Source organism: Anopheles darlingi, chromosome 3 (genome assembly GCF_943734745.1).
Source record: "Anopheles darlingi chromosome 3, idAnoDarlMG_H_01, whole genome shotgun sequence".
Taxonomy (NCBI): Eukaryota; Metazoa; Arthropoda; class Insecta; order Diptera; family Culicidae; genus Anopheles; species Anopheles darlingi.
The window spans coordinates 61,885,609-61,897,041 of NC_064875.1; the positions used below are offsets into that span (position 1 = coordinate 61,885,609).

The 11,433-nt window shown below is 49.9% G+C and overlaps 2 protein-coding genes across 2 annotated transcripts in view; one reads left to right on the forward strand and one right to left on the reverse strand.

Annotated features, from left to right (window-relative positions):
• Positions 1-693: 693 nt before the first annotated feature.
• LOC125957392 (uncharacterized) lies at positions 694-5,877 on the forward strand. The gene is made up of 2 exons (XM_049690061.1): positions 694-1,519; positions 2,467-5,877. The coding sequence occupies exons 1-2, from the start codon at positions 1,284-1,286 to the stop codon at positions 4,877-4,879; spliced, it is 2,649 nt and encodes an 882-aa protein (XP_049546018.1). The 5' UTR covers positions 694-1,283; the 3' UTR covers positions 4,880-5,877.
• LOC125957387 (golgin subfamily A member 4) overlaps positions 5,842-11,433 on the reverse strand; it is a 7,440-nt gene continuing 1,848 nt past the window's right edge. The window contains exons 3-6 of the mRNA XM_049690051.1: positions 8,032-11,433; positions 7,839-7,910; positions 7,632-7,754; positions 5,842-7,541 (exon numbers count right to left, since the gene is read on the reverse strand). The exon at positions 8,032-11,433 is cut by the window's right edge and continues 617 nt beyond it. Coding sequence (XP_049546008.1) covers positions 7,515-7,541; positions 7,632-7,754; positions 7,839-7,910; positions 8,032-11,433 — 3,624 coding nt within the window. The 3' untranslated portion in view covers positions 5,842-7,514. The remainder of the gene's footprint in view (positions 7,542-7,631; positions 7,755-7,838; positions 7,911-8,031) is intronic.

Below are 11,433 nucleotides of genomic sequence, written 5' to 3' on the forward strand. Positions count from 1 at the left end.
CACGGTCAACCAACCGGAGATGGAGGTGGTGACAACGCACACCACCAATACACGTGCCATTGGAGTAAATGGTTCCTCCACCGCCCTGATGCTGTCGTTGCAGCTGTTAGTAGCAGGTGAGGCTGATCTTCCGGGATTGATTCGGTGTGCGTGTGGTCACGAAGGCGCGCGCGCGCGCGCGCGTCTGGAGTTCCCTCAACACCCCCGGTCACTCTCGATGATGGGAACCGGCTTAAGCCGCCGCCGTTGGGTTCCATTTAGAGACACACACGCAGACGAAGGCACTCGCCGGATTCTACTACATAAGGGTTGTGGATGAATTGAAAAGTATCCCCATTGGGGATGCACGACTGAGCTATTTGAATTTCAGTTTAGAATCATATCACGCCTCTGAAGCATCCGCAAATGGTAAGCACATGACCCTTGCTTCTAACATGAAACCAGGTAAAAGCCTTTCTATACCTTCCAGCATCGTTTAGGTCTCCAGCATATGAGTGCAGCATCGCGAGGGTCTCAGCAACTTAATCTGCCTTCTATATGGGCTTCCCACCATCCCATCCCGTCCACCCCTCGCGGGTAGCGGCAACATAGTGCGAGAGTGCACGTGCGTGCCTGCATCCGTGTGCGTGAAGGACCGCCAGCCAAGGGGTAACGGGAGCATAATAGGAAGAGAGATGCTTAAAGGCCATACATTCGCAGTGCTGCCTCTGTACTCCATCGATCGGAGCAGTCGACGACGGTTCTCGCCGGACACGCTCTCGAGGCTCCTCGCATCATCGCGTTCCTTCTCTTCGTCGCCCTTTATCACCGCCGGCTGTTGGGGCCACCATCGTATTGCATTAGCAGCACCGCGTGCGAACGTGCCCCGTGACAAACGCGCATATAACGCGATCCGCCGTCGCTGTTCCGTTGCTGTTGAATCGGTGTGTTTTATGATCTTGTCCCTCCGTCCGGTGTTCGTGAGTGTGCGTGTGTTTGTTAGCTGTTAGTTTAGGGCACCGAGGCATAGGCTCCCGCTTTGTCTGATGGCATTCCTGTTGACGACGACGAGCTGACAAGCTGACGAGCAGAGGTTTTAGGATTGCATTTCCAGCTCACTGCGCTGTCGCTGTCTGTATTCCTGGATCCTGGTTCCCTTTGGAGTTACTAGTGTGCAATCGTGTGCGCGTGTGTTGCGCAAGTAGTGTGCAACTCAAACCCTGATTTTGAAATTCCGTTAGCAGAAGTGACGCGTTTGCCGTGTGTTCTGTCGTGTGTGCGTTCGTGCGTTGTGGGTTGATAATATGGAACGAATCGAACGGATACGAGCCGCCGGTAACAACAACAACGGCCCTGTAGGCCGCTACCATCAGCCAACACCACCACCACCGTCAATAACCGGCGATGTCGTCAATGAGCTGCGCCATCTCATTGATCAATCCGACTGCTACACGGTGGAAACTATCGAGCTCGGCTACCGGTTGACCGTTATTGCGAATCTTCTGCATGGCTACGTTATGAACGACGAGGCTCGGCTAAGGTAAGACGACCGGTAGTCCAGCATTTTGCTCTGTTTTAACTAGCTTCCAAACACTTCCGCAAACGCGGTTAAGCAGCACCGAATGGCTGCTATTAGTGCCTCGTCATTCCATTCGCAATCGATCAATCGGCCCATTTGATCAAGCGCAAAACCATGCGTCTTTGGAGTTTGAAGTAGCTCCCTTGTTCGTAGTTGCTGTTGCATTCAGATGAGATGATCTCGCTCAAACTCACTAACGGCTCAATGCGAGCGAAAACCAGTTTGTCTGTTGGAGCCCAGAGATGCATTGAGGCTCTCAACTCCCTCCCGCCCTGTTGTGGGAGTTCTCACGGCGCCATCTGCGTGCGTTCGATAGATCTTTGTTTGAACCAGGGCGCAAAATGCAACGGATTAACCACTTCTCTCACACGGCAGCTGATTGTGTGTTGCCCTGCGATGGACGATTGTTGGACTATTTTCAATTTATCAAACAAAACCCTACCTCCCGTGCCTCTTATCGCTCGTCTTCGTCGTTGTAGAGGTCAGTCATGGCGATTCTGATGCGCCTCGTCATTTGTTGATATCCTCAACGAAAGCCAGCAGGTTTGCGTGTGTGAAACGTGCGCGCAACCGAGCGGCGACCAGGTTGGCGCCATCGCACACAACTACTACGCTGTGTATGGTTTGATAACAACATTTCAAGTGCGTTTTGATAACGTATACATTGTTTGGCCAAGAGCGCACATGCCTGCTTGTCTGCCTGCATGGTAATCCACCGAAACTGAGTTGATACGCTTAGACCACGCCGCAGATGTTGGACGCTGTTGGTTGGAACACGCGGACCGCGAGTGTTCTTGGACATTCTCGTACGACCGAACAGCTTTTCCGTTCTACTGCCGCATATGTTTCCCCATTCATGTTTCTCATGTTTGCCTTTCCGTTCTCATTCTGATTCGCCTATTTCACAGTGATCTCTTTGCACAGCTGAACGAGACCGCCCTGTCGGATGATCAGTTTGCACCAAAGATGGCGTTCGTGTTTGCCTCGCAGCAGCTTGGCGCTCTGTCACCGTTGGATCAGAGTATTAGGAATGCCATGATCACGAAGCTGCAGGACAACTACGGAGCAAAGGATCGATTGAAGCAGGCTGGGCGCCATCGGTTCTACAACTCGATCACGCTGCTCGGCGAGTACTACCACCGGAAGAGGGATGCACACGGAAAGCGGTTTCACATACTAGGCGAGAAGCTACTGGCCCTGCTAACGTCCGAGTTGGAACAGGAAATAAAGCAGTGTGGGAAGCAGCAGCAGCAACAGGGGCAGCTTCAGTCGGTATATTCTACCATCGATCCCGCCTTTGCCAAAGTGATACTGTCTCAAATTACGCTGAACGGAGAGGTCGCCAGGGAGGAGCTGCGCCAAGAGATCACCGAGCTGATGCTGATGGTACGCAAGTGTCTGCTGACCGTGTCGAACCTGTGCGAATGGACGAAAGCCTTTCTCCTGATGGCACTCGATTTCTATCATGCCAATCTGCCCCAGGATGTGTTCGATAGGCTTTACACGAAGTATCTCGTAGAAGATCCGAAACCGGAACCGGAACCAGCACTTGCACCGGTAGCAGTGATGACAGAACGTCCCGTCCCTGCACATGTTGCTATGGATGCACCATACTATGAGCCGCTGTCGCCAGAACCGGCCGTAGGACATTTGGATGATGAGAGCGTCCAAGGATTGCATGCTCATCCTCAGTATCTAGCGACGAACCATAACCTTTCATCACTGCCTCCATCACCACAACCACCACCATCACCAGCTCAGATCGTGGCGGCAGTACCACTAGAAGCACCCCCGAAGGAACGTAACGCCGTGAGCAATAAGGAAAACAAGCGACGTCCTCCATCACGCCACGAACAGGCACGAGCACGGCACAGCAGTAATCAGCGCAAAAAGCTCGAAGAACCGGAATCCGGGATTGTTCATACGGTAACGAGCCCACCGACGACTCCAACGTCGAAGAAGGGCACGACGGTTCCTCCTCGTACAGTAACGCTCGGTGAACGATCGCCGCCGGATGGCAAGAAAGCTATGGTCAGTCCGCCACGGGCGGCAGAAAAACTGGCCAATCTACCGAAGCTTACGGTCACGACTACAAACACGGGGACACAGTCTCGGAAACCATCCACTGCAGCTGCTCCACTGTCCCCACGTGGTGTGCTCGTAGTATCGTCAGGTCGCCAGCAACCAGTAGTGCAGCCACCGAAAAGTCCTAGCAGCAGAGCAGCACGCAACAGTAGCGCTGCTAGTGCTACCAGCAATACCAAAGCATCACAGCAGTCCGATCATTACATTAATAATAATAGTAGCAGCAGCAACAGTGGCAGAAGAGGAGGCGGTGGCAATGATCGACGAATACCGTCCAAGTATATCATACCACGGTTTGCCGCTCAACAACGCAAGGAACAGGAAGCAAGAGCAGCGAATGCAAACGCACATGCGGCTTCCGCCGCTGCACTCGGTGCACCATTAAGGAACGGATCATCAGCACCGTCGACTAAAGGAGGTAGTGGAGGAAATGTGTTAAAACAGCAGCAACAGCAGCAACAGCATCAACAGCAGCAACAACAATATGTGAAAAATACCGGAACCGGTCCGAAAGCAAACGGACAAACCGGCCACCATCGACCGCCACGTAGTCCCTCGAAAACGAAACCAGCGGATTGGTACTCGCATGATGATCGTCGTGGACCAGGATCGCGATCCAGCCGTAAACAGGACCTACCCAAGAAAACCACGACGAATGGGGATGGTAATGGTGGTCATTTAGGAGGAAAGTCTGCGAATCATCCACAGAACCCTGTGGTTTTGGATTGGGCTGCCGAAGATGACTACTATGAGCCGGAAGCAAGAGCTGTTCAGGAACCACGTGACAGTGGAGCAGATCGTACGGCGTATGGACAGCGAAAGGAGCAGACAATCGACTGGGCTACCGAGGAAGATGCTAAACCTGTGACGAACGTTGCTCCTGCTCCCACCAAACCCAAGGTCTGGGATTGGGCCGCTGATGACGATGACTACTATGAACCAGTGACGGTGAACGGTGGCCCGAGTGACAACAACGTAGCGAACAATAAGTCCGCCACTCCAACCAAACTCAAACCATCGCCACAACCTATTCGAGAGCCCAAAAAGTGGGATTGGGCCGCCGATGAGGACGATGAGGATGAGTATGTGCCGTACTATGCTTCCGCGGGCAACAGCAATACCGTGAATCTCCCGGAGCGTGATATTGGGGCGCTTTCGACGGCCTACAATGAACGGTTGTCACTTGAGGACGACCGTCGCTCGTCACAGAAACCCAACCCGAACGCCCACGCATGAGGCAACAACGTGTTAGTGTGTGTTGCCATGGGCGACAGGTACGGGATAGAGCCATTGTCGCCATTGCGTTGTGATCGTTTCTCTCGAGAAGGGGGATAGGAAAAGATTGAAACAATTGTACATTAAGAATTAGTTTTTACTCAAAGACTGACCAGGGGGAGGAGGGGACACAGAATCAATATCAGAGTGGGCGCATTTGGAATACACGAACTCCACACTCTATGGTACACTCTTAAGCAAACAGCATTACCCGTGTTCAGTTAGAGACGCAGCAGTAAATGTTCCATTCAATATGTATGTATAATTTATATATATATTTGTTTGTTTTCACTTTTGCTAGCCTTTTGCCTCTTCAAAATTAATATATAAATCAACATCACTAACATCCCAATGCGCGTGACACGCAAATCCTTCTTCCCTCTTTTATTCAATTCGGACTGGACAGAGTTTGTTAGTTTGCTTAGTGGGCGCTGCGGCAGCAGGGGTTACTTAGACAAGAAAGTGGTAGCGCGCCGGTACCGACTACTGATGATGTACGTACTTTGAATCTTCGCCGCCTGCCTGAGAACTGATCCGAGGGAAGGGAAACATTGTAAAGCGAAAAGAAAGCAAATGCGTTTCATTAAACGCCGGCGTAGGCTTAGTAGGCTAGGAGTTCTCGATGTGGACACAGTGTATCCGTCGCCCCGCTGTCCGCAAATTCGACTATTATAGTTACTATATAAGAATGAGTTTTATATCCTACTATATGCCCTACCAGCGCCGGCCATTTGCTGCTGCCCTATTACACAGTCGCTCATTAGAGTTAGTTTAGGTAGCCTAGCATTGCAGCAACAAAAGGCGAATGAAACTCGGAAACAAGTGATCTTCCCCAGTTGGCAATAGCAAACAGCGCACGGGACGCGCTTGTTGAAGCTCTCGTCGTGGTGAATAAATGGTTTATCTAAATGGTGTGCCTTTCGGTGAGAGCGAATCGGAAGGTGTGCAGTATTTTAAAAGTTGTACAGTGTCGTGTTTTTCTCTATCTGGATTCCGAATGAACCATATGGAACCATGAAATGGAACTCCCAGAATACTCACTCTCGTTCGATCGTGTCTCGTAGTAAGTCGACCCTCGCAAGTGTATTGCTTCCGTCGATAGGTGGAAAACAAATCTTGTCCAGCTGGTCCTACCCATCATGCTGGCTTTATTTAGGTGACTCTAAACCTAGAATCTCGTAGACTCTCTCTCTCTCTCTACTATGCTCACTCAGCACTCCAGGCGCTCGAACGGAGGAACGGAGTGAATATTTTGGAAAGTTTGCGTTAGTTAACACCTATCGGAGAACAATTAACGAACGTGTGTGTTTGTGTGTGTGTGTTTTATGAGAGTATTGAAATTTGAAAGAGATGAGATAATGGCCGATAAAAACTCTTGTTCTTCCTCTGTCATCTTTCTTCTTAATTTCCTGTCGTAGCTCGCATTGCACTGCTTTCACGAACCCCCTCTTCTTTTGCACCGACCCTACCACGGCTTCGCTTAGTATATCTAGGTTTTAGCTTAGTATCCACCGTAAATGTACATTCAAAACCATAAAATTAACATAATGCTCTGCGTGTTCATTCTTCTCACTCTCTCAATCTCTTTCCATTCTTATTGCAACGATCCATCACCACCACCTTCCAGCACGCTTATTGGTGGGTTAAAAGAAATTTCAACAACAGATAAAAGTGTAATAAAAAATAATGCAATCCGTGAAGAAATTGGATGAGGGACAGCATGAATAAAATGCCGAATTATGGGTGTATGATAACGATGATTTGCGTTTGGGTAACAAAAGTTGATGGTAAAACATTTGCAGCAAGCCGATCGGTGTTGCTATGCTCCTAAGCTCCAATCCGATGCATGTTTCATTAACCTCTCTGTCTCTGTATTCCGATCATTGCACTTCGCACAGTATCTGCAGTGTGAAGCAAAACGCTTCTTTGTTTTCTTTCCCTAGTATTTGGTTAATTGGTAGTTTTCGCTAGTCAAAACGGGTTAATAATAGTTGGTTGGCTGATACGAGAATTTGTTTCGCTTGTTGTAAAATTTCATTTCACCCTCTTCTGCTCACTGACTTGATCGACCGGCTGGGCCCTAGCTGAACACATGTTTACTCGAGACCGCGAACATTTCGCAACCAGTTCTTTTGTTTTTCCTTTTTCTGTTTTTATTTGGCTAGCTAGTCAACCTATTTTGCTCAAACTTTGCTAATGTAATGTCGCTGGAACTTTGATTCTGTTCGATTTGCTACATTTGTATAAATCTGTACCTCCGAGTTACCTTGGGGTTTAACGTTTTGCGGTAGGATGGTAAAGGACACACTAACATCTAAACACAGGTAAAATGGTGAAATGAAAGGATGATAAACACAACGTTCCGCATAAATATGGTAAGACAAATATAAATACATCCTCTATGTTTGTGGGAGGCAACATAAATTTACAATAAGGCAACCCCAGGCTCCGCCCCTCACTTGTTTGATTTTAAACCTACCCCGGAAGGAGCTGCTTAAATGGGGTTGTCGTGCGCCGATCTTTAGAAGAATTGAAAGCCATAATGTGACCGATGTTGCGGCTGCTGCTGTTTTTGCATGGCCAACGTCTTTTCCTGCTATAGTAAATTGTTTATCTGGCCCATCTGCAAATGCGTAGCGAGACGAGAGAAAAAAAAGTAGGCGCTTGAAAGATGTCGACACAGCCAACTCTCTGATGTGCTTTAGCTTCTTACCAATGATCTACGATGCGCTTCCTTTTCCATTACTACCTGCGTTTGTTGGGGTGAAAATTTAAGGACAGCGGCTATCACCTTCACTAACGTACTATTGTTGCCGGTAACACTTCCACTGAGGTACTGAAAAAGCAACAAAAAAAAGCAGTTACTGAATGACTGAATACCGTCGCAACCTTATACGGTGGTCTTCGTGCCGCCGCTTACCTGGAAAAGAATGTTTCGTAAGTACTCAAACTCGGTATTGGCCGCTATTCCCTCATTATGATGCAGCGACACCTGAAGAGCAGAGAAAAGGAAGGAAATTTACATTAGTATTAAAGTATTTTGATTCGAAATCATCGCCAAAACGGTGGCTGACCATACTACTTTGGTTTACTCCTCAGTCTGCTATACTTACCAATGTTTCATCCAACTGGCGAGTCAGTTTATCGTTGGTCAGCTTGAGCCGTTCATTCGATTGCTCCAGGATGAGATAGTTTTCACACTTTTGCTCCAGAAACAGATTCCGGTTCGATACGTCCTGAACCTCATGCATAATCTTTTTCAATTTATTTTCCAGCTCTTCCTTCTTGTTTCGTAGCTCCTCGTATCCCGCTGCAGAAGCTGGTGCCGTCCCTTGTTGTAATCCGGTCTCTACCTTCGCTACGACCGTCTGTTCCGCCGGTTGCTCACGCTTTAGCTCCTCTATTTCTGCCTCAAACCGGCTGATCGTTTGCTCGGTTTCCATTTTGAATTGTTCGAGCTTCGTCCTTAGCTCTTCATTCTCGACCGTTAACCGCTGCCGGTCCTCCCTTAGGTGCTGCTCCTCGGTGCTCTTCTCCTCCGTAAGGCGTAGCTTCTCGGCGATCGCTACATTGAGCTCACTCTTCAGTTCATCCAGATCACGGGCATAGTTTGCGTTCTCTAATCGTAGCTCCTGCACCGCACCTTGTTCGCTTCGTAACCGTTCCAGTTCCGCTGCATTGCCATCGATTTGCTCTCGCAGCGAACGTACCGTGGCATCCAACGTATCCCTCGTCGAAGTGGCTTCCCCTAGTTTTGCTTCCAGCTCGGCAGCGCGTGTTTTTTCATTTGATTGCTGCTCTTCTAACTTTTCTTCGCCTTCCTCTTTCAGTCGTTCGATCAGAGCTTTCATCTTGGTTCGGTAATTTATTTCAAGTTCCTCGATCCGTTCCTTATGCTCCCATTCCTGTTTCCTTTCCTTCGCCACGAACTCATTGATAAGCTTCGTAATCTCTTGGTCTCGTTCTTCGAGCATCGTTTCTGTTTGGCTTTGTTTGGTGCGTCCGGTCGCCAGTTCGCTTTCCTTGGCGGTGAGTTTGCCTTTAACCTCCTGTACCTCCGTCTGCAGCTGCTTGGTCAGTGTGTTGAGGTACTCATTCTCGATCTTCACCTCCTCGTAGCTGGCGAGACGCTTCTCGAGATCGGTAGCATTGCGGCCGAGCGATTGTTTCTCGCGAGCCAGCTCCTCCATTTGTTTCTGCAGCGCATCGTTCTGGTCCATCAGTCTTCGTTTGTCGTTCTCGAGCAGCACCTTCAGCTCGTTGTGTTTTCCCTTCAGATAGTCGTTCTCGCTGCGCAGCTTCGCTAGTTCCTCCTCGAGACACTTGTTCGTATCGAGCACGCACAGTTTTTCCTTTTCCTTCGCCTCGAGTGCATCCTGCAGCGATCGGTGTTGGTGATCGAGCAGCTCCTTCTCGTTAAACAACTTCGCATGATCACCCGTACACTGGCTCAGCTGATCTGTAACAGTCTTTACCTGCGTCTCAAGCTCTTCACACCGTTGCCGTTGCGTACGTAGCCGCTCTTCGGCTTCCTTCAGCGCTAGATTCAACTTCTTCTGTTCCTCCACCGTCCTGCGGCTACTTTCTTCCAGCAAACAGTTCTTCTCGGCCAGCTGCGAGTTCTCGCATTCCACCTGCTGCAGCTTGGATTCCTGTTCCTTCAGTTTCGTTTGAAGCTTCCCGATCGTATCCTTCTCGAGCTTCAAACGAGATTCACAGTGTTCCCGCTGTAATCGCTCAATCTTTTCTTCAAGCGTTTGCTTCTCGTCCAAAATGGTGGAATGTGCTTCACGTACGTCTTTCAGCTGATCCTCCAACCGACCGATCTCCTGCAGAATGTTCGTAACCTGTGTTTTAAGCTCCGTCTTTTCGCGTATCTCTCGCTCGAGCGTCTTTTCTAGGTCCTTCTTCTCACCGCGAATCGTCTCGATCTTCGTCCGCAGGTTCACACCTTCCGCCTCGAGATCGGTCCTCTCGCGGTGCGAGTTTTCCAGCTTTTCCGAAAGTTCGTCGCGCTCCTCGCTCAGTCGGCGGTTTTCATCGGACTTCAGTTCGAGCACGTGGTTTAGATCGCGTGTCGTTTCAAGCAGCTTCTCCTCGGCTGCTGCCATCGAAGAACGCATAGATTCTTGCAGCGAGCGCAGTGCTTCGGATTCCGAGTTTTCATTGATGATCTTCAGATTGCGCACCTCATCCGTCAGAGCCTGCTTTTGACTGGCCAACTGCTTCAGCTCCTGGCGCGATTGTTTCAGCTCCGCCGATAGTTCCTCGTTGGCCGCTCGCAACCCGTTTTTCTCTTCGGTCAACTTTTTGAATTTGGCATTCAACTTCTCGAGCTTCTCCTTGAACTGGTCGAGCTGCTCGGACAGTTCGTTGTTCCGCTCGAACACATCCTTCAGGCTCGCTTCATTACTCTTTCGGTCCCGATCGTGTAGCTCCTTTGCCGCGTCCAGGGCCTTCGTCAGCTCGAGCAGCTTCTCCTGATCGAGCGATTGTGTTTTACGACAAGCAGCAAGTTCGTCTTCTGCTTGCTGTAACTTCTTGGTGGTCTCCTGCTGGCCTTGCTCAGCCTCTTGCGTGCTCTTACTTTGCTGCTGCTCTAATCGTTCGATTTCCTTTTCGCGCTCGCGTAGCAGGGTCTCCGTTTGTTGCACTTTGCGCTCCAGCTCATCGCGTTCCGATTGCAAAGCCGCGGATTGTTGTTCTTTTTCCGTTATCCTCCGCTCGATGGTGGCCACTGTTTCGCTCGAAGTCTCTGCTCGTTGTTTCGCTTCTTCCAGTTGCTGCTTAAGGGATTCCAGTTCCGATGTGTTGCTCAGTGATTGGGCGGTCGTCTGTTCCAGATTTTTCAGTTGCGTCGATAGAGAACCATGTTCCTCTGTGAGCGTTGCCAGCTTGCCTTCCGATTCGCCCAACTTTTTCTGCAGCTCACCTTTCTCGTAGTCGAGCGTCAGATTGGTTGCCTTTAGCTGCTGCTTATCCTTCTCAAGCTCCATGATCGTACGCTCGAAATCGATAAACTTTGATTCCAGCTTGTTCTTCTGCTCATTGCACAAGCTGAGCGTCCCTTCGAGCTCCTTCACCTTGCTCGCCACCTTGCGCACCTCTACGAGCTCCTTCCCGAGGCCATCCTTTTCGGTGAGCGTTTGCTTCATGTTCTTCTCAAGTGAGGTCAGCTGTTCCTTTAGCTTGCGCACTTCCGCCTCCTTCGCTTCGAGCTCCGAATGGATCGCCATCTTATTCTCGGCGATTGTGATCGTGTGTTCTTCCTCTCGCTTCTTCAACTCGCTCACCTCCAAACTGAGCACGGCCTTCTGGCGTAGCTCCTCGTTGAGCTTCGATTCCAGGGCTTTAATCCGTTCCTCGAGTGCACTGGTGTCGCGCACCACTCCATTACCATTGGTTCCATCTTCCAGCCCGGACAGCGAGATTAGATCCTGCTCTCCGGTACCAGTACCATTGCCATTCTCACCCACCATCTCGAGTTTGGAGCGAAGGGTTTTCACCACACACTG

Bases quoted from the DNA above. Each gene is read 5' to 3' on its own strand.
- LOC125957392 (XM_049690061.1), top strand. From the start codon at position 1,284: ATGGAACGAATCGAACGGATACGAGCCGCCGGTAACAACAACAACGGC. The intron at 1,520-2,466 runs GTAAGACGACCG...CCTATTTCACAG, and splicing joins AACGACGAGGCTCGGCTAAG to TGATCTCTTTGCACAGCTGA.